At 45.4% G+C, this 25,852-nt stretch overlaps 2 protein-coding genes across 11 annotated transcripts in view; both read left to right on the plus strand.

Moving 5' to 3' along the window:
- STN1 (STN1 subunit of CST complex) overlaps positions 1-15,733 on the plus strand; it is a 57,390-nt gene extending 41,657 nt beyond the window's left edge. For 6 of the 8 annotated variants that reach the window (XM_030029756.2, XM_030029755.2, XM_030029759.2 and 3 more), the window contains one exon: positions 2,841-7,258. In XM_030029756.2, the coding sequence (XP_029885616.1) occupies positions 2,841-2,998 (158 nt within the window). In that variant the 3' untranslated portion in view covers positions 2,999-7,258. Of the gene's footprint in view, positions 1-2,840; positions 7,259-13,271; positions 13,425-13,506; positions 13,643-14,103; positions 14,229-15,647 lie in introns of those variants that run through there. The other 2 variants (XR_005933501.1, XR_005933502.1) reach the window with 2 other exon arrangements.
- A 2,340-nt stretch (positions 15,734-18,073) lies between these two features.
- The window catches only part of SH3PXD2A (SH3 and PX domains 2A), a 269,014-nt gene continuing 261,235 nt past the window's right edge, over positions 18,074-25,852 (plus strand). For all 3 annotated transcript variants that reach the window (XM_030030152.1, XM_030030155.1, XM_030030154.1), the window contains exon 1: positions 18,074-18,250. In XM_030030152.1, coding sequence (XP_029886012.1) covers positions 18,179-18,250 — 72 coding nt within the window. In that variant the 5' untranslated portion in view covers positions 18,074-18,178. The remainder of the gene's footprint in view (positions 18,251-25,852) is intronic.

A 25,852-nucleotide genomic window follows, 5' to 3' on the forward strand; every position in this document is an offset into this window, starting at 1 on the left:
TTCTACTTTATCACACTGGTAAAGTACTCTCAGTGCTACAGGAGATGTTGGGAAGTTCTTTCTCCCAGTCAGGAGGTGTCAACAGCAGAGAGTAACTTGTAGATCAGTCACAGAAAAGACTTTGAAGAGTCCTGAGTCCTCAAAGCCATGTTTTCCACACTCAGCAGGTTAAAAATAGCAACTGCTTTAGAGAGCCTCTTGTTCTCCTTGAAGCTTTCCACCTACTTAGTTTCCTGTTGTAAAGAGGACAATTTCCAGGTCAGTGTCTCTTTGCTAGTTTTCAGAAGGACCGTTTCAATGTCCTGGTCACTGGTAATAGAAGATTTTGAGAAGTAAAGCCAAGAAGCTTCCATCAAAACCAACGGGATACTGCGGCTATTTTTATTGTCACTGAATGATGCAAGAGAGCAGAGCTCAATGTGACTGTCGGACCCCCTCTGCTGGTGGGATGGCAGTCTTAGCCACCCGCTTGGCCTTCACTAGTGAGCAGGCTCGTAGTGAGATAGTAACACGGTAATACCTCAAGGGCTTTTGCTTGTTTGTTGCAAGAAATTCCCACCCATTTTCGTTCAAGAGTAATATTAATCTTCCATGACAGGAAGACTGATTTATGATAAACCAAGCTCTTCTCTCCAATGAGTTACTTCTCTGCCAGTTTTCAAGGCAATGCCTCACCCCATTGCTTTAGTTGTGACACATTCTCAGGCCCAACCCAGCTGGCTGGAACTATTGTACATATTAAAAAATCCTCAGCATGCCTAGTCAGAGCTCCACAAACCCTGATCTGTAATATGCTTACATGACAATCCTAGTTCTTGGCTCCAATTTTAATTCCAAACAGTCTGATCTTAAATGCCCTCATGCGAGGCCACTGTGGGTCTACTCAGAGACTTAAGATAGCCAGAAAATGATGACAGTACATTTTGACTCCAGACTGAACTGCAAAATGGTAGACTTAGTCCAGATTTGGTTGTTTTGTTTTTTGGGTTTTTTTTTGACAAATTTGCTCTGGTTTTAGGCTTAGATGAGACTAAGAGTAGAGATGGAAAAAACAGAACCACTTGAAGTTAAATTTAATATGTCAGAATGGACCCAGTGGGCAAATGGTGGTAGTTCTATAACTCTGTCCTCTCTGATATTGGTAGTCAGGCAAGACAGTTAATCACAGCCTGGCTTACCTCAACTGGTGGACAAAAGCTAGAACCCAGTATGTTGGTGGAAGAGGGACAGCATCACTCTGCTGCAAGGATTGTATTCCCTCAAAGCTGGGCCATAGACTAGGCATGTTTCTGGGTCACTTAATGATTGTACACACCTGCAGCTACCCCAAAATGCTATTTCCTACCAGCATCTAGGAGGAAAGTATGTATTGTACTGTTGGGTAACACTTGAGTCACTAATCTAATTCATTGAGACTTAAGCTAAGTTCCTGTAGATCAGGGATGGGCACTTTCACTGTCTTATGACAAACCTATGACTAATGCAAAATGCAGCTACCCACTTTGTTTGCCACAACACTCACTATGACCAGGTAGAAGCATTGTTCTGTTCTCTGCACTTACCCATCCTAAGGTGGTGGACGCATTTTTGGCTACCAGCCCCAAGCATCTTTTATCATGCTGGATCACTGACTTCTAAAGAAATATCTTTGCCTGATTCACAGCCTAATAGGAATTAGGCTGAACTGTGTATTTACCAGTGCTCAGTGTTGCCTCCTATCTACTAGTGACTTTTCTCAGCAGCTTCTAAGGCAGTTCTGGGGCTCAGCTGATTCTGGAGTAGAGATTGGCAAAAATAAAAAACAAGGCAGCAACAACAAAATACAGAGACCTCCCTGGCCCATGGCAATTTCTCAGTACCTTTATCAAACTTACCTTACATCATGTACGCTGAGGGCTGAGGAGGAGGAAAGTTGTTTGTGCTGATGTGCCTCATTTATGCTAGTTTTCCATTGTTAGCCACGGAGGACAAATAAATCTGTTGTGGGGTTCAGCACTTGGGGAGACTGGGAGACTGCAGCACTGATGATTAGTAGGTTTACAGGGTCTGTTGGAGGAAACGCTGACTGGGACAGCTCTGCTTCAACTGACAGCTCCACCAGGCACACAGTAGCTGTGTGCAATACTGCAGCCATTAAGGACCTTTGTCTCTGGCTTGCCGTCTAGGAAAGGGGATTATTTTTACATTTCTGTTCTCTTGTACATTTTCAGGGTTCATTTCTCTTAAAGGGAGATAAAATTTGATACTGAAGTTCTGTGACTTTCTACTCCCCTAACTGTCTGAGTAGTCTGAAGTGCACGGATGGGATTGCATTGCTAGGTGAATGAAAGTTGCACTGTAGCAGTTTTTCCACAAGATGCCAGCATTGGGCCAGCAGTTACAGGTCCTGGCCACGGGCCTTCTGTTATACACGTTTTTGAAGTTGTGTATGAGCAAAAGGATTTTCATTTGGTTTCTTCTGCAGTTGCAGAAACTGGATGGCTTGCATAGGTGGACAGTGGAGGTACCCTTAAGTTATTAACCTCATCATCAGGTTGTACTGAATGAGCCCTGTATATTAGAGTCTGCAAGACTGCTTATCTTTCACCCTCATTACTAGTGTTACAGCCCTGACACTTCCCAGAAAAGTCAGTGGGAATAGTTGATAATTGGAGAACTGTAGGCACAGACTGGCTCTCTTCCCTCTGAATGCATGCATCTCTGCTTTAGTACCTAAGGCATTCTTCCTCTCCAACAGCTGTGGGTTTTTTATAACTAATCTGGATTATAATAGTTAAAAAGAGGCAGTTAGACTGAAGTCTTTCCTCCATGCCTGGCTACATTTTCCTTTTTTTCTGCAGATGCTGAAAAAGGCTGCCATTTCCTTCATGTCCTGAGTTGTGTGCGGCAGAGCTACAACCCCTCTCTGGCTGAAGTGGTGATGCACCGTGTCTTGGAACTGCTGGAGAGTAACAGTGATGTTGTCAGCACTATGGAAGGATATTATATGGCATTTTAAAAAGAGAAGATGATACTTTTGTTCTGGTCCATTCAGGATGAAGGAGGGAAGAAGGAGAGGTTGAGTGACCCTGAAAAGCTGCTATTACCTGGTATGATCTAGATGGGGAAAAAAAAGAGCATTCTGATTCTCCAAATGCTGTTTTTGTCCAGCTTCAGAGAAGTTGTCCAAATACTTGTTTTAATATTCTTGCTAACTTCCTTGCTGTTCCTAGTGAAAGCTGTATCAAACTGATTCTGGACATCCTAATAAAGCAGGGGAGTTGGAAAAGAAACCGGGCTCTTTCCCTGCAGTAAGATGTGACATGGCCATCCTCACATTTATATCCAGTGAGCCCGAAAGAAAAGTCACTGCTAAAGAGTGCTGTTTACAGCAGTGGTCGTGTCAGGACACGTTTTTCTGGCTTAAAGACTGATCTTGTGATCTTTCCATATGGTAATAGCTGTGGATCTTTCTTTTTATGTATACCTTGTAATAGCTAGAGAAAGCACATGCAAGAAACCACCAAAAGATTTAAGATTTGCCTGTTCTTCCTGGAAGTGTTGGTGTACCCATGTCTATAAATATGTATTCCTGAATGTGCACAGCTTTCCCACTATTAAAGCAGTCCTCACCTCTCCCTGAAAAGAAAAATTCGGGAATGGGGTCCTGCATCCCTTCCCCATCCAGCAACCTTGCTCACTGCTTGTCAAGCATGTCTGGATTCCCCTGGCTACCATGTGCGCTACTGATGCATGTTGTTGTGGATTCTGTTCAGAATCCTCAAAATCAGCCACTGTTTTGCTGTTTATTTTTAAATTGCTTCCTACATCACAAATGGTAAACCATAAATCAGATGCTTTGGAAAAGAAAATATGAAAGCCAGCAAGACCCTCTGTAATCTTTGTGCTCCCTGTTGCCTTTTGTGTCTTCTATTCCTTGTCACCTTTGGGGAAAAATACTATCCATATCTGTGCTTGCAGAGGAACACAAGACATTGATGAAATAACATTGCCCTAAAGAAAGTTATTATGCAAGATGTTTGATCTGGAATAATCACAACTCCGTTACATGCCACAGTTCAAAGCCCAGAGCTGTTAAGTATTTACCCTTAGAGAGGGCTTGCTGCTGCAGGGCCTTGGCTGTTTAATTAATCTGTTTAATTAATGGTGGTGAGACCTTTAACTTGAAAAGAGTAGAAAGGATTGAACGTATCCTTCCTGTTTCCTCTGCACCTTCCCTGTAACAGTTGAAATAGCAGACTCCCAGGAGGCAGATGTAGTGGTAAAGCCCTATAAGGATTGACATAGCAGGGAAAAATAAACCATGTGCATGAGGAAAGCCAGTGAGTAGCCCCATGTGTGCAAGATCTCTGGTTTGTTGTTATATGCCTCATTCCAAGCCCTGGCTGCAGTGAGATATAGGCTAAGAGAAAGGCATGACAAAATATTTGGCATTTGCATTCAGAGGCCTGTGGAAAACTCTGGCCTTAAAGAGATGGTGTGTTTGTCCATAGTGGAAAACTATGTATGAATCATTCTTTTGCTGTAAATTCCCTACTTGCTGCAGGGCTCAATAGTTGGTTTCCCTGCAGGCTGCCCTACTCCTAGTGTTGCTGTTCCGAGTTGGGTATCTTCTAGTCAGATCTTAGTATGGGCCTGAACAGATACGGAAAGGATGTACCTGTGCAGAAGCAAATAAAAGAGAAGAGGATTAAGAAAGAGTTGTAGAAGTCTCACCCCCACCAATGCCCCTGAATGTCTTTGGAAATCAGGGAAAGAAGTCCAGATTCTGACTGAAGTGGTACTGAGGGGAATTACAACTTTAGTTTATGCCTACAAAAAGGTCTGGTTGGCCACAGAGGAGATTCACTTTTCAGATTCCTGGTCTGATTACTGATCAGTTTGAAGTGATGCTTAAAAACAAAGGCTATCTATGGAAGAATTAGTTTGGAATATTGATTCCTAAATTCAAACTCACTTCAGGAGTTAACCATATGTTGCTGCTTGATTATGGACAAGTCACCTACTTGGCAAGAGTTTGAGGATATTTTAAAGGAAAGTATGTGGTGTCTTGGACCATATGGAAGAGCATGGCATCTAATTTAAGAGAGTGGCTTGTTCATTCTCTTGAAATGTTCTGTATTAGCAGAAGCTGATTTTGCTGGGAAAGGGTTAAAAGAAGTCTGTTAGCTCAGTGGGAAAGGTGATTTCCTCTCTTAGGTTAGAAGAAAGACAGACCTGGTTCTTCTGAGGGTGTCAGCCAAGTGTGTGGGCTGGATGAGTTTTGGGAGGAGCTCTGCTCAGCTAAATATTGGAGGAAAAGATAGTCTGGAGAATCACGTTGCTCTTTAGGGTCTCTTTAAAATAAATTCATACCAAAATAGGATTACGTCTTTGTCCTTTGCAGCTTGTATAGGCATACATGCAGCTTCTAACAGGTTCTACTCTCTCCAACTTTGATGCTGCACTGCCTGTGTTTTAGATGTGTTTCTATGTGTAAAGTCTGCCTAAAACCCCTAGCCACCTATTTTCTGTGCATTGGAGGTTGATGCAGACACAAAGCGTCTGCCCTCTCTGCCCTGCCCCTGTTGCAATTAAAAGCACTGGTCAACTGCAAAGCCTCAGAGATGAGGTGGGAGGAATTTATCTCAGGAAAGACAGATAAGTCACTCCGGAAAGAACCTGTCCTTGGAAGTTTTTAAGTTGGTCCTTGCTGGCCATGCTGGACTCTTGTGACGGAGAGTGCATTCTGTTGGAGATTGCTCTCCAAGAACAGGGAAAAGGGATTTTTCTCATTTGAGTTAACTCGGGGAAATAATATGAATGAACACAAGGGAGCCTACAGTTTTTACATGAGTGAAAGGTTAAGGTAAAATTAATGGAGGTGCCTATCTTTAAGTTACACATTCTAATTCTGAATAACTGTATGGAATAGTTGTGCCTTAAGCTTGCATGCTTTATTTTTTCCACGGTAGCCACCCAAAACAGACTAACACTTACTCTGGTTGAGTGCATTCCCCCTCTTGTACCTACAGGGAACACCATATGCATATGCCTGCACAGAAGTACCCCAGCTAGCTGTGGGAGCACAGAGCTCACTGTAGATTGATTTACCCCTTTACTCAGTATCTCTACAGTATGCTTCTGTGACAGCAGTCTAGACATACCCATATTGGTATAAGTCACCTTTATGTAAGTCTAACTACACACACTAGGGCTTTTACTGCTAATAAACTGTCTCTCTGTTTAAAGATCATATCCTTAACCAAGAGAGTCATATCATGCACACTGTTAAAATTCTTAGACTTAGACCACACCCACAAAATATTGTGTGGAACATGCAGTGAAAGCACACTTTCTTGTTTTGTTTAATTTGAAAACTCGTTAGGCAACACAATTATTACTGGTTTATTAAAGGACTTTGAAGGTGGCACTTTAATGTAAAACTGACAAGTGAGAATTCATGTTGTAGGACTGAATCATGGCCAGTTCTAGTTTCCATAGAAACAGTTATGGCAGTAAAAGGCAGGTAAGTAAAATGGAGTTTTTAAAAGCAGTCAGCATTTTTATGTTACCTTAAAAAGGTATGTTTCCATAGAAATGCAGCACCTGAGAACAAAATTACTAAAGAATCTTAATATTTTATACTAGCAAAATGCAAGGTGATCGCTTTTCTGGTGAGGAAACGAAGGAACAACTCTGCCTTCAGTCCCCGCTATGTGTTTAAGTGAGAGAAGAGATGAGGTTGCTTCATGCCTCAGTCTCCCTCTTTTGTAAATTGGGGATAATACAGCTCCTTGTGTAGGGCATAAGCCTCTATTTTTTCTTAACATTAATCATTAAAAACTCTTGAGATCTGTCAATGGGAGCTGTTAGAGAAGACCTCTGTGGGTATGTGGGAGAGGGTGAATGGATAGATGCTGGAGCGGGACTTAGTTCTAATCCAAGCCCCACCTTTGCTAATAGCTTTATCTTTCTCTGCCTATCTTTCCATGCATATTGCTTTGCCTGTCTTGTCTTTTTGCTCTCCAGGTCCTATGAGGCAATGATGGTCTCCCTGTTTTTATTTGTATCAAATATTTTTCCTGGAATCCAGTTCCCTCTTATGACTTCTTAGATGACTTCTTAAAATTAGAAATCCAGATACATGAGTTCTGAGTGTTCTTGTTCTCAGATCTTTGGATTGTAAATGTGTACCTATGAGGGTATCTATTTTACGCAAGCTACCTGGGAAATTAAGCTTTTCCTTCAAAGTAATAAATGAAAAATTTAAAGATTGGCTACATGACTGAAAGCTGTTACTTTTGTGGATCTGTCCATACTTGTGTATTCCAGTGATGAACACCATAAATAGAAGGAGTTGATAATTCATTATTCAGAATGAGAATTCATCAATGAACTGCCAGTGAGACACGGGGCCACATGGAGAATTATGAGACAAAGTACTGAAAATCTGCTTGTCAAAGTAATGCAGTTTGGTTTACTTCGGGAGTAAGCCAATCCTGTGGGGAAAAGATGTGCCTAGCAAAGATTTGTATCTTTATACTTACCTCTAAATGGGAAGGGAACAAGTTCAGATCCCATGGGCAACCTGAATTTTGAAACTTTCTGTCAGTGTGGTGTTAGGTTCTATATTGCTCTCTTTCAGCGTAGTCTCCAGCCCTCCTGTCCCAACCCTACAGGCTAGTGAGCAAACAAAAGTTCAGCTGCAAAGATAAAAGAGTAGTTATAATAATTGGTTACCATCCTCCAGGAGCCCCAGCATTACAGAAACATTTTTGTGGATGTTTGTTGGCAGCAGGGAAATGCTGAGCCAGGGATCTTGGGTTTCATTCCTAGCAATATGCCGTCAGGCACAGAGGCTTTCCCCCTCATTTCTTTCATCTATTTCTGCTCTCCACTCTCTCCTCTAACTGTCATTTCTCAGGCCCTTCCTTCCATTCACAATCTCACGGTTCATCTCTGCACCACAGATCCTGGTCAAACCTCCTTCCTCTCTACTTTGTTCCCTTTTTCTTTCCTAACTCAAATATCCTTGTCAGCATATGGCAATTGAAAGTTTCAGTATAATCCCCTTGCCTAACTGACCTGGCACTGTTCACAGCCCATTCCAATTCCAGCAGGCTGTGCTTCTCTCCTTTTCTAGGCACCAGAAGAGGCAGATACCATTCACTTCACTCTTGAGCTTTCTTCCCTATGTAGTTTGCAGCAGGAAAGAGCTGCAATTTCAGGAAAACAATGCTTTTTCCACCCCACCCTCCCACAAACCCAGTAGCAACCTCAAAGAATCTAGTGGTGGTTTTCTTGCAGGTATCCAAGTACAAAATAAATATAATTAAAAAATAGAACACTTGTGTCTAGCCCAAACCTGAGTGAGCACAACAGACACCCCTGACAAGCTACCTGCCTCTCCCTGCCACTTTCACGTCCTTGCAGATTTCATTGCAGACATGATCTGTGAAGCTGATGTGGACTTTTAGTTTGTGTGTCTCCTAGTTTGTGTGTCTCCTTTTAGCCTGTTTTTTCTGAGAAAGTGTGATTATATTCTGATGTGATTATATTTTGTGTCTGCGTATTTGTCAACTTCTGTCCCACCACCCCAAGTGACTTTGTAATCTGTTGGCTAGTTAAGAGGGGTGAAGGACCCTGAGCTGTTATGGTCTTGTATATTTTTAGAAAATAGGTGCACTGATAGAAGAGGGAAGCAAAAATTTTGCCTCCATTAAGGGGAAGGAAAAAACTCAGTTGTACAGCACTAGAGAAACCACACATGAGATGGTCCCAAGGAACCTGGGTTTGTAACTTCAGTAACTTCAGCTGCCACAAGAAGTACTTGTTCTGCAGTGTCCTTTTAAGAAATGACTGGACTGTTTTTCCTGAAGTTTGCTAGCAGAGGTCACCCCAAGGCAGACATTTGTGATAGGAAACTGCAAATCAAAGCCTTAAAATCTGGTGAAGTTATAGCATCTACATCAGGGTGCAAAGTTGAGTAACTGATTGTTAGGGGTGCCACCAGCCCATTCCCACTAACATCTTTTAAATGTGCAATGGAGGTTATAGTAATCTAGTCACAGTTACTTACGAGTTGAAACCAGCCCAGATTAACAAGATTGCCTGAGCATAACATAACCAGGAATTTGCTAGTAAAAGAAATAACCTAAAGGAATGATTTTCAGCAAATGTTGAACGACGGAACAGTGCAGTGCCAATTAACCTGGCACAACATGTCCTACAGCTCCTGTTTTAGCTTGCTTTTTGTTATTGATTGGAAGAATGAAAGCTCCTTCCCTACCAGCTAGAACTGGAGCTCTCTGCCACCTTAGCCTGTGATGAACAAGCTGTGAATCTACAAGCATGTAAAGGCCAAAACATCTGCTCATCTTGCTTGAAAACTGGAGGAGTGGCTGCAGCTAAGCCACTGCTTCCAAAGAAGATTTAGGCTGAGACATCTAGTTCTTTGTTCTTCTTTTTAATTTGCCCAAGTTAAAAGTAAAGCAGACAGGAAAGTCATCCCACCTCTGCTGTGAGCAAGGTAAGATAAATTGCAAATGTATGTCGCTGCATAACAGCCAATGTGATTAAATGAAGTATGTGCCAAGTCTGTTATTGACTTGGGAAGCCCATGGTTCCTCCCAGGAGTGGAGAGCTCATCCCAATATTACAGTGATATTTGGAAATAGGAGGGAGGAATGGGTTCCCTCAAACGTCTTCCCCAACAATAGAGTTGTCCAAGCTCTGCAGGCCTACCTGATTCTAACATGTGCTTTTCTTGGCCAGGGACAAAGATGGTAGGGAAATGAAAAGGGTTCTTGCAGTTAGGTTTTTCTCCTATTGCCAAAATTGAAGTCATTCACATTGAGAGTGTAGGAGTTGTCCTTGTGTGCATGTAAAACTCTGCTGCAATGTCCGCAAAAAACCCAGAGCTGTAACAAGCCAGCTGGTGTTCTGAAACTACTGCCTACACTGCTAACTAATACTCTCTCATTGTTTTCTTCCTTCACCTTGTCTTTCTTCCCCAATAAAATCTCTTGAACTTAATTCCCGGTTCAAAGTAGTTATACTCTCTCTCTTTGTCCTTCTGTGAGTACAGTGATCCAGGAGAGACATAACAGGAGCAAACTGATACAGAGAAGAGTTTTTGTTGGAACTCTGAACATAGGAAAGGATGAGAAATACAGAGGAAGGTAAGGGAGGAGGATTTAGCACAAAGATGTTTGAAATTAGTCCCATTGAAAAAGGCTAAAGAAATAATTGTCTAATGATGCTTTAGACATCTGTTTCAGAACAGGCAGCAAGTGTTGCATGTAATGAAAGCAAGGACTTTTACTATTTTATTTCCTTCAGTTAGAAAGCAGGGGAGGAAATGAGGGCAGGAAAAAATGGAGTAAGAGAACAGTTATCATAAACAGCTGGACAATTTTATATAGAGCACAGTAATATTTATATGCTCTTCCTCTGCCTTCCTTATACTATCCTTTAACAGCTTCTCTATTCTGCAGGGTATTTTGTCCTTTCTAAAAGACTAGTGCTTTGGATGCTCAAAGTTAGATGCTAAAGTAAGAGCTGGCCACCAAAATGCCTTTGAGGATCAAAATGTTCAGGACAATGTAGTTGTCACTTACCCAGATGCTGTTACTAACTGATGGAAATGGTCCTGAAGGAGAAGCTGCCCTTGTCTCACAGGTGGTCTCCGTGTGCCTTAGTTGCTAGACCAGTGGCTGAGAAAGACTCCCATTAATGAAATGGTCTTTAGGGTTGCACTCCTGGTGCTGTACGGCCATAGCTTAACACGTGCCTGGATCCAAATAAATACCTGGAATTATGTGGATGTTGTGTCCACTGCTCCAAACTGAAAAGCACACCTACACCAGGCCCTGCTAGAGAAACTATAGCTCCACTTTCCACAAGGCATTTTCTGGTTTGGGATGATCTTATTCCTTTTTCCAAGCAATAAACATCCTACAGGGCGTGTGGTTTTCATAGGATCATGGAATCATTTGGGTTGGAAAAGACCTTTAAGATCATCGAGTCCACCCATTAACCTAACCCTGCCAAGTCCACCACTAAACCATGTCTCTAAGCACCACATCTACACATCTTTTAAATACCCCCAGGGATGGTGACTCCACCACTTCCCTGGGCAGCCTGTTTAAATGCTTGATAACCCTTTCAGTGAAGAAATTTTTCCTAATATCTAATCTAAACTTCCCCTGCTGCAACTTGAGGCCATTTCCTCTTGTCCTATTGCTTGCTGCTTGGGAGAAGAGACCAACACCCACCTCGCTACAAAACCCTTTCAGGTAGTTGTAGAGATCAATAAGGTCTCCCCTCAGCCTCCTTTTCTCCAGACTAAACAACCCCACTTCCCTCAGCCGCCTCTCATAGGACTTGCGCTCTAGACCCTTCACCAGCTTCGTTACCCTTCTTTGGACACGCTCCAGCACCTCAATGTCCTTCTCGTAGTGAGGGGCCCAAAACTGAACACAGTGTTCAAGGTAATACCTCACCAGTGGCAAGTACAGGGGGACGATCACTTCCCTAGTCCTGCTGGCCATGCTATTTCTGATACAGGCCAGGATGCTCCTGGCCTTCTTGGCCGCCTGGGCACACTGCTGGCTTATATTCAGCTGGCTGTCGACCAACACCTCCAGGTCTTTTTGCACCAGGCAGCTTTCCAGCCACTCTTCTCCAAGCCCATAGTGTTGCATAGGGTTCTTGTGACCCAAGTGCAGGACCTGACACTTGGCCTTGTTGAACCTCATACAATTGGCCTTGGCCCATCGATCCAGCCTGTCTAGGGCCCTCTGTGGAGCCTTCCTACCCTCAGACAGATCAACCCTCCCGCCCAGCTCCATGTCACCTGCAAACTTACTGAGGGTGGGCTCGATCCCCTCATCCAGATCATTGATAAAGATATTAAACAGAACCAGCCCCAACACTGAGCCCTGGGGAACGCCACTTGTGACCAGCCACCGCAATGGATTTAACTCCCTTTGCCACAACTTTTTGGGCCCAGCCAGCCAGGCAGTTTTTTACCCAACAAAGCGTATGCCCGTCCAAACCACGACCAGCCAGTTTCTCCAGGAGAATGCTGTGAGAAATGGTGTCAAAGGCTTTACTAAAGTCTGGGTAGACAACATCCACAGCCTTTCCCTCATCTGCTACGTGGGTCACCTTGTCATAAAAAGAGATCAAGTTAGCCAAGCAGGACCTGCCTTTCATAAACCCACGCTGACTGAGCCTGATCACCTGGTTGTCCTGTTTGTGCCACGTGATGGCACTCAAGATGATCTGCTCCATAACCTTCCCCGGCACCAATGTCAGACCGACAGGCCTGTAGTTCCCCTGGATCCTCCTTCCAGCCCTTCCTGTAGATGGGTGTCACATTTGCTAACTTCCAGTCAGCAGGGACCTCCCCAGTTAGCCAGGACTGCTGACAGATGATTGAAAGTGGCTTGGTGAACACTTCTGCCAGCTTGTACTCAGTACCCTTGGGTGGATCCCATCCAGCCCCATAGACTTGTGTGTGTCTAAGTGATGTAGCAGGTTGCTAACCATTTCTCCTTGGATTATGGGGGCTTCATTCTGCTCCCTGTCCCTGTCTTCCAGCTCAGGGGGCTGGGTACCCGGAGAACAACTGGTCTTACTATTAAAGACTGAGTCACTACACTGCTGCCCTACAAGGTCTAACCTGGGAATGACTGGGGAAAAAATACTATTTGTATCTACCCATGGGATGATGTTGCTGCTGTGGAGGTCCAAAAGTGCTCCTCCTAAAGAAGTGTCTCTGCTGGGGAAACCCTTTTGCTTTTGCATGAAGGTAACTTAAAAAAAAAAATCAATGCACTCCACTGCTGAGTGGTAGAGGTTGCATGTTACACGTTTCTCCTTACAGTGTCAAGCTTGTGCTTTGGTCATCTATGGTCTAAGTGCAGTTCCATGACTAACTTTTCATCAGGTTTTATTGATAACATTTTTATAATTCACAGTCCATCAGTCAAGTATTTTCTGGTTTGGATATTGGCAGACAAACTCTTCTACTTTCTCTAGGGGACGTGCAGCCAGATAAAATTACTATTTGATTTCAGAAGGGGTTGAATGAGCAAAAATAGTGAACAAGGAAATTCAAGTTTTAAAAGGGCTTGGTGGAAATTTTAAATTTGTTAATACGAAGGACTTGGTCCATATATGTACTTAGACGTAACATGGGAAGAAAATGCGAAGAAAGACTACTTCTTCCTAGATTGACATGATTTGTAACAAGCCTGCATTTTCAATAATGGATTGCCAAGTTTTTTGCAGAGGATGAGGCAGAAGCCAGTCTCAAAATGTGCGATTTTGAGAACAGTGAGAGCAACTGAAGTCAGGGATAGCATCCAGGAAAAAACCTGGGGAATCCCAATCCAAACCTGTGATCAGTTTGATAAACTTCAGCTGTCTGAAACGTAAACCTGACATGTATATAATAGATAAAGAAAAGTGTGGTTTGGGCTTGCTTTATTTCATGTTTTTTAACCATGTCAACAGATAACTACAAAGCTTTTGTAACAATGGAAAAGTACAAGGTGTATGTGGATGAAAAACAGTCCGCAATTTGCTGCTACTACCCTAAACAGAGTGTGCAGTGCTCATATTGCGGTTGGAAATCCTTCATCCACAACTGGTAAGAGAGAACTGAAAAATAACATTAGTCGTGAAAGGGTTAAATTGTAAGATAGCTGCTTCAAGAAAAGGATAATCTATAATTTAAGTCAAGAGGGTGAAGCAGCTCTTTCATAATGTAAGTAAAAGCTGTTATGCTGTTGGAAAAGCATGTACACTGCTAGCAGGGGGAATGATTATTTTGGTTTTTCTATTATACTAGATTGCACACAGGGGCTTATAAAGCAGCACTCTCCGGTGGGCAGGCTGGGAGGGAAGGGGCACGCTACTGTGCTGGGGGGGGGGGGGGGCTGCTCTGCCAGGACTGCAGCTGGTTTCTTCGGCTCCCTTCTACCACATTAGCTGGGCCTATTTATCTCCAGAGTGAATTTCATTTGAAGAGCAGTAATCTCCCAAGAAGATTAAATGCAATTGGCTTTTAAAAAACAGGAAAAAAAGATTGCATCGTGCTTTGTGTTTCAGAGTTTAAGATTTGAATGCCAGACAGGCTCTACTATTCTTGTTGCTCCTATCAAAAGACGTGTATGTTGAAAACCTGAAGTGGATGGACTGTATGGAAAGCAGCCCTTTTAAGAAGCTGGGGTTTTGTAAGTACAGAAGCTGAGATGGGAGTGTAACAAAGGCTCTGTGTTGTGCTGTTGCACATCAGAGCCAAAAAAACCCTAAGGGGCACATCTCTAGTACCATGTCTAGCACATTATGCATGCAACCCTAGTTGCCAGTAATGAGCTGTGTGGCTAATCTGTCATGCACAGCACTGAAACGCTCCCCTTCCCCCAAGGGGCTGAGCACTTTGCTTCCCCCCAGGGTGCTGAGCACCGTTAGAACCTCTCCTAGCTAGTGGGACAGGAAAACACGGTGCCTAGCCCTGGCAAACAGAAGAGCAAAAACAAGAAAGAAAGAAAAGTCATCTTTAACAGCAACTCGAGCCACTATGGACAGGATTGTTAGGCCATAGTATGGTTAATATTCAGGGGGGTTTACTTGTCTACGGTGATGTGCCACGAATTAATAAGAGGCATCAGAAATGGCCCTAATGGAGCACAGAAAAGTCTGTCCCTTGTTTTATTTTCTCACTGATTTCATGATCCAAGTGTTTTCAATTTACAACTCAAATGCTTATTTACAAAAAAAAACGCCAGCATGACAAAGTCCTCTTGAAATATGAAAACTCAAGTCATGCTCCAGCTCTGAGACCGTCACACACACATTCTGTCACGCATCAGCTTTTGCTGTAATTGGAGCAGAGTCTTGCCGGGCTGTAGCTGTATTAGATCTGTGAGGCTAATATGATTACCTGTTTGGTCAAAAAAAAAAGAAAAAAAAAATTCTTTGCCCAAATACTCACCTAGCAAGTGAGTAGAAAAAAAGCTTTTAAAATAGCTGGTTTAGCTCAGTCTTCAGACGTGTGAATTTCCCCAGGTGTTCCTCAGGTGAATTTTACTGGAAGCACGAGTCCGTAAAGGTGAATTATTAAATCAGCTGTTAATATTGATATTAATATATATATTAAAATAGTTAATAATAGCAGTGATATTCCCATGTAATGATAGGACTTCAGTAATGGAGACTTTAAGAAAAAAAATATAAATACTAGGAGATTTAGGATTAAAATCCCTAGAGTTAGTTATTTTCCAACAAATTCGCAGTGCCTCGGCCTCTGTGTTCATGGTCCTAGTCAGGTACAGGCTCTTCTGCACGTGGGGTCAGTCATCCAACAAGCCTGCTGTGCTCTTCGCTGCATACTCAAGTCTTTCTTTCGTTCAGTCCCAACAGCCGGAGCCTGGCTCTCCAGCACAAGGCTGGGAAGCACTGTGAGCTTCATTATCCCAGCTGCTGCCTAAGAGGGGAGCAGATTTTCCCAAGCCTGCAGCTTAATAAGGGGTTTCAGTTATTTTTCTGCCAGTCTTGCAATAGTCTGGGATTGGACTCCCACTAGACTGGGTGTTGTACATATTTTAAAAGAACAATCCATGCCCCTAGCAACATACATTTTTCCTATGTAGATGGACGGATGCAGCAAAGAAACAAGGAGAGCAGAAGGTGGCGGTGAGCACAAAACCGTCAGATGATGGAGGAGGAGGGGAGCCAGAGCTGTACAAGGGCTGGGTATGCTTTGCAGCTGGAGAAGGTTGTCTAGAACGGTGGAGAATCAAGTTGTCTGGAATAGAGGAAAGGTGAACCGTGGCCCAGATGCCGTGAAAGTATGGGGTAGACACCAAGGGAGCACAAACCCCAAAGCACCGGTCTCAAGGTTTGACTGAAAATAGCAGCTCCTTCCTTACAAGAGCCGGTGAGAAGAATACCAGTAAAAAGATGCCAATTAGTAAGAATGTCAGGAAGGATGGGGCAGAGTGTTTGGAGAATGATGTATTTTGTCTCTTTCCCTCACAATGACATGTTTTGAAAGCTGATTTAAAACAAACCCTGAGTGTTTTTAACAATGGGGGGGACCCTTTATTCTTTTTTGGACAGGGTGATAGGAGAAGGGGATGGAATGTGTGCTGTATATTGGTAACGGCTCACAGGGAAGAGGCATCCAAGACCCAAAAGACTGGCCACGGCAGGCATATTTTTATCAATGGGTTTTTTGAATGTTTATATTTTCAAGGAGGAATCTTCTTTCTTTGCTCTGCACACCAGGGACTTGGCCAGTCTAAACAGTAAAGGTTTCTCATATAAATAATTGCTCTGCTGCTTTGTATCACGCATGAGGATTAGAGGTGGGAAGTCCCTCAAGGAAGAGGAGAGTGCTCTGAAGGAGAAAAGACAAGCCTGAAAAGTGACAACAGAGGTGGGCACATCAGCTTTTCCCCCCTGCTGCCCTCCCCGCTACCAAAAGTTGGTCTCATGTACACCTGTTCACATCCTAGGGTGGGGTGCTGGGATTTCAGCATTTTATGTCAGTTCACTAGTTTTGGTAAACTGTGTGTAGTAGCTGAGGAGAGAGGAGAGGGCTGGCTCAGCGCATCTTTCCCTGGCATTATGCAGCAGGTACCTGGTTCCCACCTGGCAGCAGTCGGTAGCTGTGTGCTGATGGTGCCGCTCCTGGTTTTCCTTCTTTTTTTCAGCTGCTCATGGAAACCAGCTATGATTTGAAACCAACGACTTTCAAACGTCAGCCTTCAGGCTCAAGTATCTAAGGCTTTGTGACTCCAGTGTCTCTCCCATGATTGTCGTTGCAGGGCTAATAACGCTTGTAACTGTTGTGATTGAGAAACTGTGCCTATAGCACATATAATGAAATCACATTGAGATTGACCTTTCTCCCTGTAAATATGGGGCTTTTTTTGCCAGGAGCTGGGACCTTTCTGCGCTCCTAGGCTTGCAGGTCTGGAGCTGTCAGCAGCACTCTGGAAGCTTGCTGGAAAATCTGCATGGGCTGCTGTTGAAGAGGCTTCAAAGGAATGAGAGAGGAAGGCCTTCAGAGGAATGAGAGATCTTAGTGACTTCAGTTAATTTGGTGGACAGCTAATGAATGTCATGACAACAAGCTGCAGGCTGGAAGATCACACGTAAGTTCCCATTTCTGATGCGACTTTCAAATAATCATATACAAAGTAATGACGCATTATTGAAAAAAACCCCATCCTTAAATTTCTAGGGCAAGCTCTTCTCCAAGTGTGACTGGGGAAGGCGATGCTCATTTATCTATGGTTTATCTACAGGTTTGTCGCTCTAAAAGCCCACACGACGGAGAGCCTGAGCGACCTTCCTCCAGCTTTCATCCTTCTGCGGCCCCGCGGGCCAGGGCAGCGTGGACCTCCGCAGGCGGCAGCCGGCCTGGAGCTCCCAGCTGGAGCCTGCTGGGCTGCGGGCTCGGCCCCGCTCGCTCGCAGGTTGCCGGCCTGACCTTGGCCGGCCGCTCGGGGAGGGTATTTCGGACACTTTCGGCAGGGATGGCGGGCCCTGGAGGCATCCCGCCCTTCCTCCGCCCCGGGCGGTACCTTCCCCTGGGCTCTCCTCGAGGCCGGGCCGGGGTGTCTCAGCAGCCCCGGGCCGAGCGGGGGCCCGCCCGGGTTTGGGGGCGGGAGGGAGAGCTCCCCCCGGGTCGTCGCCACCGCCCCGCGGGGTGTGAGGGGGCGCCCGGAGGGAAGCGGCGGGCGGCCGCCATCTCAGGGCAGGCCGCGCCCCCCGCCGCGCGGGGGCGGTGGCTCCCGGTGGCTGCCGACCCCTCACGTCGCCTCCCGTCCCGTCCCGTCCCGTCCCGTCCCGTCCCGTCCCGCCGGCGCCCCCCGGGGCCGCCCGGGGGCGGGGCCGGCGGCCGGGCCCTGCTCCTCCCGCCGCCCTGGCCGCGCAGCCTGAGGCAGCGGGGAGGGCGCGGAGCCGGGCCGCCGCCGCGAGAGGGGAGCCGCTGCCACGGCACGGGGCGGAGCCGGCACCGGGGCATCCTCCCTCCCTCCCTCCACTCCCTCCCCGCCCGCCTGCCTCCCGCCCGCCCGCCGCGCCGGCCGGCATCGCCGCGGCGGGCAGCGCGGCGGAGGGTGCTGCCGGCGCCGGGAGGGAGCGGCGGAGCGCCGCCGCGGGGTGCGCGAAGATGCTGTCCTACAGCGTGCTGGACGCCAACGTGGTGGACGTGGAGAAGCGGAGGAACCCCTCGAAGCACTACGTGAGTGGCGGCGGGGCCCGGCCGAGCCCCCCCCCCCGTCCGCCGCCGGCCGTGCTGCCGGGCTGCCTGCCTGCGGGGGGGGGCGGCGCACGTGTGCGGGCGGCGGGACGGGACGGGACGGGAGGGGTGCGGTGCGGTGCCCGGAGCGCGGTGCCCGGAGCGCGGAGCCGTCCCCCGCCTGACCTTGGGCAGGGCCCCCGCCCCCGGGCAGCCCTGCCGGCCGGCGCGCCCGCCCTCCCTCCCCCGGTGCCCCTGCGGGGACGCAGGTGAGGCGGCCGCGGGGCTCCGGGCGGCCGGGGGCGGCGGGGACCCGCACGGCGTGCGGAGAGGTAGCGTGCTGTGGAAATGCAGCTCTTTTCCCCCGCCCTTTTTCATCCCTGGCTTTTTTTTTAATGTTATCGTTTTGAAGCGTCCTTTCCTTCTGAAGGGGGATCGCCCCTTCTTGCTCAGCAAGATCCAGCGCGGGATGGGACAGGTCTCTCTGCTCCCCGGTTTGTCTCCATCCTGGCCACGGCACTACAGAGTGCCCGGGGCGGAGCGGAGCGAACCTCTGCCGCTTGTGGGGTCAGCGAGCCGGAGGTGCTGAATGCATCTTTACTCGTTTTCTCCCATAAGTTACATTAAGACCTTTTTCTGAGGGGGGAACCGGTTTGCATGGTTATCAAGGCAGGCTCAGCGTTTGGGATCTCTTTCATCTCTCTTTCGCCTTCCTCCTTTCACACCTTAATGCCAATAGCGCAGCATCAGAGGAGGATTTTTAACAACCTTCCCAGACTCCAGTATTGCAGGGTGTCATATGGAAGTGTCTTTGCCCACAGGAGTTTGCAGCGTACAGTGGAGTAGCTTTCACCCATGCACATAACTAGAGAAGGCATGTTTTTTTTCCCTCTCTGGCTGTTTCTGGGTTTTAGTTGCACCAAATCCTTTAACTCTTTCCTCAAAACACAACCTGTGTTTTAATATACAGAAGGTTGGATTCTGTGTATAGAGAAGCTAAATCATCCAGCTTTGGTAAGGGAAAGCCTGAGGGGGTGTTGCATCTGGTGTGAAATCATTCTGAGTATACTGTGTTTCCTGGCATTGCGTATTTGCCAGATTTCTTCAGAGCTGGTCAGCATTTGAATGGGCTGCCTGAAAGATAAGGCCAAAGATTGGATGTGATGCTTTGTATTAGTATTTCATATCTCTGAGCTTTTTCCTCAAAGGCTTAAACCATAACTCAGCTTAAGGCTAGAGGGCACTATGTTGCTGAGAGATGCTGATTTGTAGATGTAAAGCTGAAGAATTCCATCTACCATGGAATTAAGCATCTTGTGCCCACTTCATAGGAGTGGAAGTTTTAGGTCTCGTGTCCTCTCAGGTTGCCAGCTGGACCTATGCATTCAGTCTATTACTCATTCACTGCTTCCAGGTGGGAAAGATTTCTTCAGCTTTTGCAAGCTGCCACTGTGAATTGTGGCTGACACCACTGCAGGCTGTTATCTCACCTGAAAGGTGGCCACTATTCAGCATCAGAGAAGTACGTCTGCCAAGCATGAAGATATACAAAAGAACTGGTAACAATACCTTCCTAATCGCCAAGAGAAATTGGCGTTGTTAATTTATTTGTTGGAAATTAACCAGAAAACAAGGATTTAAATCCTGTATTTACATTTTTGAAAGAAAATATTTCCTATCTTTTCCTGCAGAAACACATCTGTATTTCCTTGACGATCATTGTGATTGCACTTTAATAAACTGTTCCAAGGAGCTCTCTTTAATGCTTCTGGTGGCAAATCTATTTCTTCCCCTTCATCCTTCTCTCTACACCTTTTCTAATATTGTCTTCTGCACAGCAGTTCCACGTTCCAGTGAGTCCAGCTCTTGGCCAAAAAAAATCACAAACTAAATGGTTTGTTGGGTGACCAGTGTTGTGTTTGCCTTTTGTCCCACTGACTCTCGGTCTCTGGCTGTACAGTATTCAGCACAATAGGGTCTCAGTTCACAAACAAGCATTGGAGTAATTCAGTTAGAATAATAGTCATCCATGTCCTTGTGACTCTCTTTCTTTTAGATGAGTGAATTAGCCCACAGGTCCAAAAGTCTTGGACTCTTTTTCATTTCCTAGGTTGCAGTTTGCAGCATATGCGTGTGCTGCAGCCTTTCATCTGGCTTTGGCTGGAGAAACTCACTCAGGGTGAATCTGCACTGTCAAAGAATTTAATTCCCTGGGTCTGATCCGTTCATCTCTGTTAGTTTGGTTCTGTGCTCTTTTTTAACACGAAACAACTGTTTTCTTCTAAAATGAATATAAGCGTGACTTAGGATTTAGTTCTCTCCATTGCCTGTGGATAGTTCGGAGAGTGCAAAGCGTGGTGCTCTCTGCCTTACGTGGCTCTGTAATATCAAAAAAGCCTTTCTGCTTCCGACATCCGTAAACACCTTCATGCCATGCCTTAAGGTCATGCGACACATACCGTGGCATCAGATTAATGATGTGTTTCTCTGGTGGATGGTGGCATAGGTATTGCAGGCATTTTAACGTGACTCCCTTTCCTTTTAATTGTGATCTTTCAGGGCCAATGTGGAGCCTGGAGAGATGAAGGCAAGTCTTAGGCATTGTGGGCGTGTGGAGAGGGCTAAATGCGAGTAGCACGTAAGCCCCTGCACTGCTTGGCCTAGATGCCAGGAATCATCCCCTGGAGCAGATGTCTTTCATGATACGAGCATAGCTTTTGTGTCCTTGACTCAAGAAAGTCAAGGAAAGAAGGTGGCTTTGCATATCCTCTGCTATGATCCCTGTGCGTGAAACTGCTGAAGAGATTAATACCTCACTGGAAGATTTCTAGGGCCCTGCACATGGGAAGAAGTTAAAGTCTTGGATCCAGTGCTATTTGATAGGAACCCAGCCAGCCCTCTCCCCGCTTGGAAATCACTACTAGGGAAGGAATCTGCAATCCCTCCCTCTGCATCCCTGTCAGCAACTGGGTAGCACAACGACACCTGGTTGGCTGGGGGCCCTGGATGGCAGCATGTGAAAGGATAAATGGAAGGTTGGATAAATAACCACATGCCTCTTGTATGGTATATCCCTAATATAAGCTACTGCTGCTCTTACAGCTCTTGACTTTCCAAATTAATTTCCTATTCTTTCTCCATACTGACGGTCTTTTAAAAATTGGTTTGTGCTTGATAATACTTAAAAAATGTTCAATCTCCTTGCTTCCCCCTTCCCTTTTCTTTTCACAAGAACAATGTCAGGAAGGTCAAGTCTGGGTTTGTTGGGAAGACCCTTGGTGCAACAGGGGTCATGCATTGGCTGAGCAATGCTGTGGTGAAGCTGGGTGCATCAGGACGTTGCAGTTAATGGTTGAAGGTGTCAGTTAATCATTCTGAAGAGAAAAAGATGGTAACAAAATGCAAATCCCTTTTCCGGCCCCTGCTAAGTTTTAAACAGTCCGAAAGTCTCTTCTCTCAGTTGTTGAAGTGTGATCTGTTTATGGGGTAGCTTCTCTAGCTTTTAGTCTGAAATTGTGATTGTCTGAATTAAACGTGAAATGATTCCAAACCAGAAGTGCATTCTCTATTTAAAAAGACCCACTGTTGATGCTTGCCTCCTTTAACCATCTATCGAGTAGCTTAAACAAGACATCCTCCACTTCCCTCTCTCTGTTTCCAGGTTATCTTTAGTCAGCTTACCCTTTACCCAAATGTCTGACTCCTTTAGAAGCCCTGCAGGGAGCCTCTGCCTACCAGATGTGCTTGATCCTTCTCTCAGGGAGGTGAGAGGGGGCACCTTGACCAGTTCACAGCTTCGCAGGACCTGGGTGATGGCAAACATTCATTAGAAGCCAAATGAATGGGATCCCCCACCCTCCTCCCTCACCACTTGTGCTTCTGCAGAGGACTGAGTAGTTGCTGATGGGGATTATCTCACTAGATGTTTATATGCTTGAGGTCATTTTTGAGGTCTCTAAGTGTGCCTGTGTTATCCCAAGGGCAGGGATGGATACATCAGTATGGATTTCCTCTTCCAGCACTACTCTACTCCTGTTGCAGTCGGGCTTTGTGTGTTTTTCAGCTTTGTACAGCATGGAGGGAAGGTAAAAAGCTGTTGCTTTACAAGTGACTGCCCTGTCTCTTTCCAGTTAAGAGTGAGGTGCATTGCAGATTTTAGTCATCTGAGATGCCTGCATACTGTCCCAATTCCTTCCCAGGGTAATTGTTTTCTAATGCCATCTCTGAATGTGTCGAGATGCTCTTGTAGGAATCTCTCTGCTGCATGGATATGGTTGCTAACCATCTTGGGGCACTGGCATTGCTGAATTGTAAGGGATTGAGTCCTGCTGTGTTGGGTTTCAGCTCTGCTCCCAGGACAACCTAAGTGTGCTTGTCACAAGTGCCCTGTTGTGAATTGTCAGCTTTGAAGAAAAAACTTGTACTGCTAGGGTCAAGCTCTGTTCCTTGTGTCTTAGCTGCTCCTGATTACCACTTAGGTTCAAGAGTGACTCAGATGCGATAAGACATCTTCATGGCTTTATTTCTCTTTGTTGCGAGCTGCTGGTTATACAAAGGCCAGCACTGACGAGGAGGATCTGAACATGTCATGGGTTTAGTGGCAAGGATCTTTGTTCCTGTGTTGGTCCCTCATTGCTACCGTGGGAGAAGGAGCTGGATTCCCCCTGCTTGGGTCATCAAATGGGTTGTCCAGTGTGGCCCTGCCTGCAGGTCTGAGTCGAGGATCTCCACATGCCACTTGTCCTAGGAGTACCAGCAGCTCATGGGTTAAGAAAGGCTCAGTCTGGCTTTTTTTGACCCTTTTAATTAGCAGAGCTGGAGACCGTGAGCCACATCTCTTCCAGAGTGAACAGGATGTGACATACCTGGAGCTCACGTGGCCGGTGGCCTGTGGGTGCAGCTCGGTGAGGGACCTGAAGGCAGTGTTTAGATGAGCAGCTGGAGTACCTTTTTAGAACTTATGATCCATTTTCTGCTCTCCCCTTCCCCTCATCAAGATACCCTGTGTGGCTTTCCTTCCAGGGGCCATGATCCAGCTTGACTCACTGGTCTGAATTATTATTATTAGTATTAGTATTATTACTATTATCTTTGCCTCGGGTGCTGGGAAGGAGCCAGAAAATTAGCAGGCTGCTCCGTGACTTCATCGTTCCTCAGAACTGAACTTCCGTGCATTGGCAAGGGTTATGTCAAAGATGTCTGTGATCCCCTGTATGCAGGGCAGAGGAGTGCTCAGGAGAAAGCAGATTGGGGTAAAACATTCCCTCTCCCTTGCAGTGGCTTTCTCTGTATGTAGACCACAACCCTGCTGGGGTAGACATATGTCTTTAATGATAATTTCCACCACTCTGCCTGTTTTAGATGCAAATTTTAAGATTTTGCAGACTACAAAATCTTCATTGTTTTTTAATGTCTGATGAAAGATGTCAGGAAGAAAAGAAGGCAATATTTCTGAAATATCTGGAAGCTGTGGATAGACAGTTCTCTGCAGGTTGGTCCAAGTCTTTGCCCTTGCTCCCACATGGCCAGAGGAGCAGGGGTAGCAGGAGGGAGAGATCAAACCTTGCTAGTCCAAAGCTGTCTGCACCCACTAGTGCTCAGAGGACTTCTCTTTTCCCTGTCACTGCAACCAGTTCTTGATGGAAATGTTGCTTGTTGAAGTGAAATTCTTCCCTAACAGCAGAGGTTTTCGTTTCCGTGTCCTGTTGGGTTTTTTAGTTTTTCTTTGGCTTCCAAAGCAGTCTTGCAATTTATCTGATGAAAGTACACAGCCTGAAAAAATACTACTCTTGTATTCTGTCATTGTCTTCCTCAAAACCCATTTCCCATTTTATATGGATTAAACAGGAAGAGGGATTCAATGTGACCCTACCTGAGGCAGGAGGTGACGTACAAGCTCTCTAATTTAGTCATTTGGGAGGAAACAGCTGGGCCTTCTAATGTGAGATGATTTTCTTTTTTTTTTTTTTTTTTTTTGATCTTCCTTTTTCATGCCGTATCCTCTTAATCCGTGCCTGCTCATGCAAAGGGAACTGGTCCCCAGTAACCACGGAGAAGAGCAGGATCATTAGAGGGGGCTGACAGCACTGTGCATCATTTGGCATTGTGAAGCTGAGTGCTTTCTTGTAGCTAGAGCTGACACCTTCTCGCCTGGAGCGTGCCGTGTAAATATTACATGAAGAAGGCAGAGAGCTGCACAGTAGCATACTGTTTGAAATTGGTGGTGTCTGCTGCTTAATCAGGTAGTGTCAAAACCAAATACAGTCAAGTCAACGGAAAAAAAACTCCCAGTAACTTCCCTGCGCCTTGGCTCACACCTCTAGAGAGAGTCTTTACTGAAAGTTTTACTGCGAAGTTTGTAATTACTATGTTTTTTAATATAGTGCATCTCCCTTTGTCTGTCTTTACTATAAAAGCAAAAATACAGTCTCCAGGATATCTCTGTTATCATCTTCTAGGCAGGGACATAATCACATTTGGGGGGGGCGGGGGGAGGGAGGCAAAAGGAAACCAGGTGGATTTCTTCACCTGAAAGGATTTTAGAGTGGAACATCTTGCAACCTAGTTGGAACCTTCCGACATTAGCTTGCTCACCTAGTCTTTGCACCACCTTCTAGGTGAATATATAATAATAATCTAGTCAGTCTTTCAAACTCACATTCACTAAATGGCAGTAATATGGTATACTCGTATTTATAAATATGGGGTTTTTTGGAATGCTTAAGAGCCTTTATTAGAAAGCAAGGATGCTTTTGCACTAAAACATGTGCAGACAGACCTGAAAGATGGTCTCTCTGCTGGGCTGTTAAGACAAGCGATGACACACAGATACAGGCAGGTGGGGGCAGTGAGACAATATCAACTAGCTGAGCAGGTAATCCTCTCAACATAATGGTAACCCAGGCTACTGTCTGGTGGTCATTTAGGCATCATTGCAAAGAATTGGCAAGAAGCAGGATAATGTAATAATACTTTAAATTGCCCTGGGGTGAAGGTAGAGCAGAGAAATATTCTATTCGTTGTAGTACCTTTAAGTGCTTGAATGTGGTGGTGTTAACTGGTGCTGTCATGCTTAGGGTGACCTTTGTGACAATCGTAAAGATATTCTTCTTGATTAATGAGCTATTGATTTCGGCAAAGCTCTCCTTATTCCAGTTTTTGGAAGAGGAGCTCAATGTGTAGGTAACTAACCAAGTCCTTAGACTGGGAGCATTCTGCTTTTGTGGGCAGAATACACATCCCCCAAATCTGTGTTTTCATCAGAATTTCATGTGTTGCACTAGTCTGCTGCAGTGTATTCTTAATTGGTCTTAATAGTCACTGACTACTCTAGCACAGGATCTGGGTGTACCATGGCTTCACAATAAGGCTGTAATGCTGTATACTAACATTCATTATTATAATGCAACTTCTTTAGTTTGTGATGGTTGACTCGTTGGATGGAATAAAATATTCGTAGACTTCAAGTGTCTATAAACATGTTTGTGGTCCCATACATACTGTGTTTGAAACCTAACTAGTAATAATTATGTTTTGGTATGTTGCTGGCACTGTTTCTCTGATTGATGGGGTGTGTTTTATTTTTCCTGTAAACCATGCTAGCTA

Source organism: Aquila chrysaetos, chromosome 11, assembly GCF_900496995.4.
Source record: "Aquila chrysaetos chrysaetos chromosome 11, bAquChr1.4, whole genome shotgun sequence".
Lineage (NCBI taxonomy): Eukaryota > Metazoa > Chordata > Aves > Accipitriformes > Accipitridae > Aquila > Aquila chrysaetos.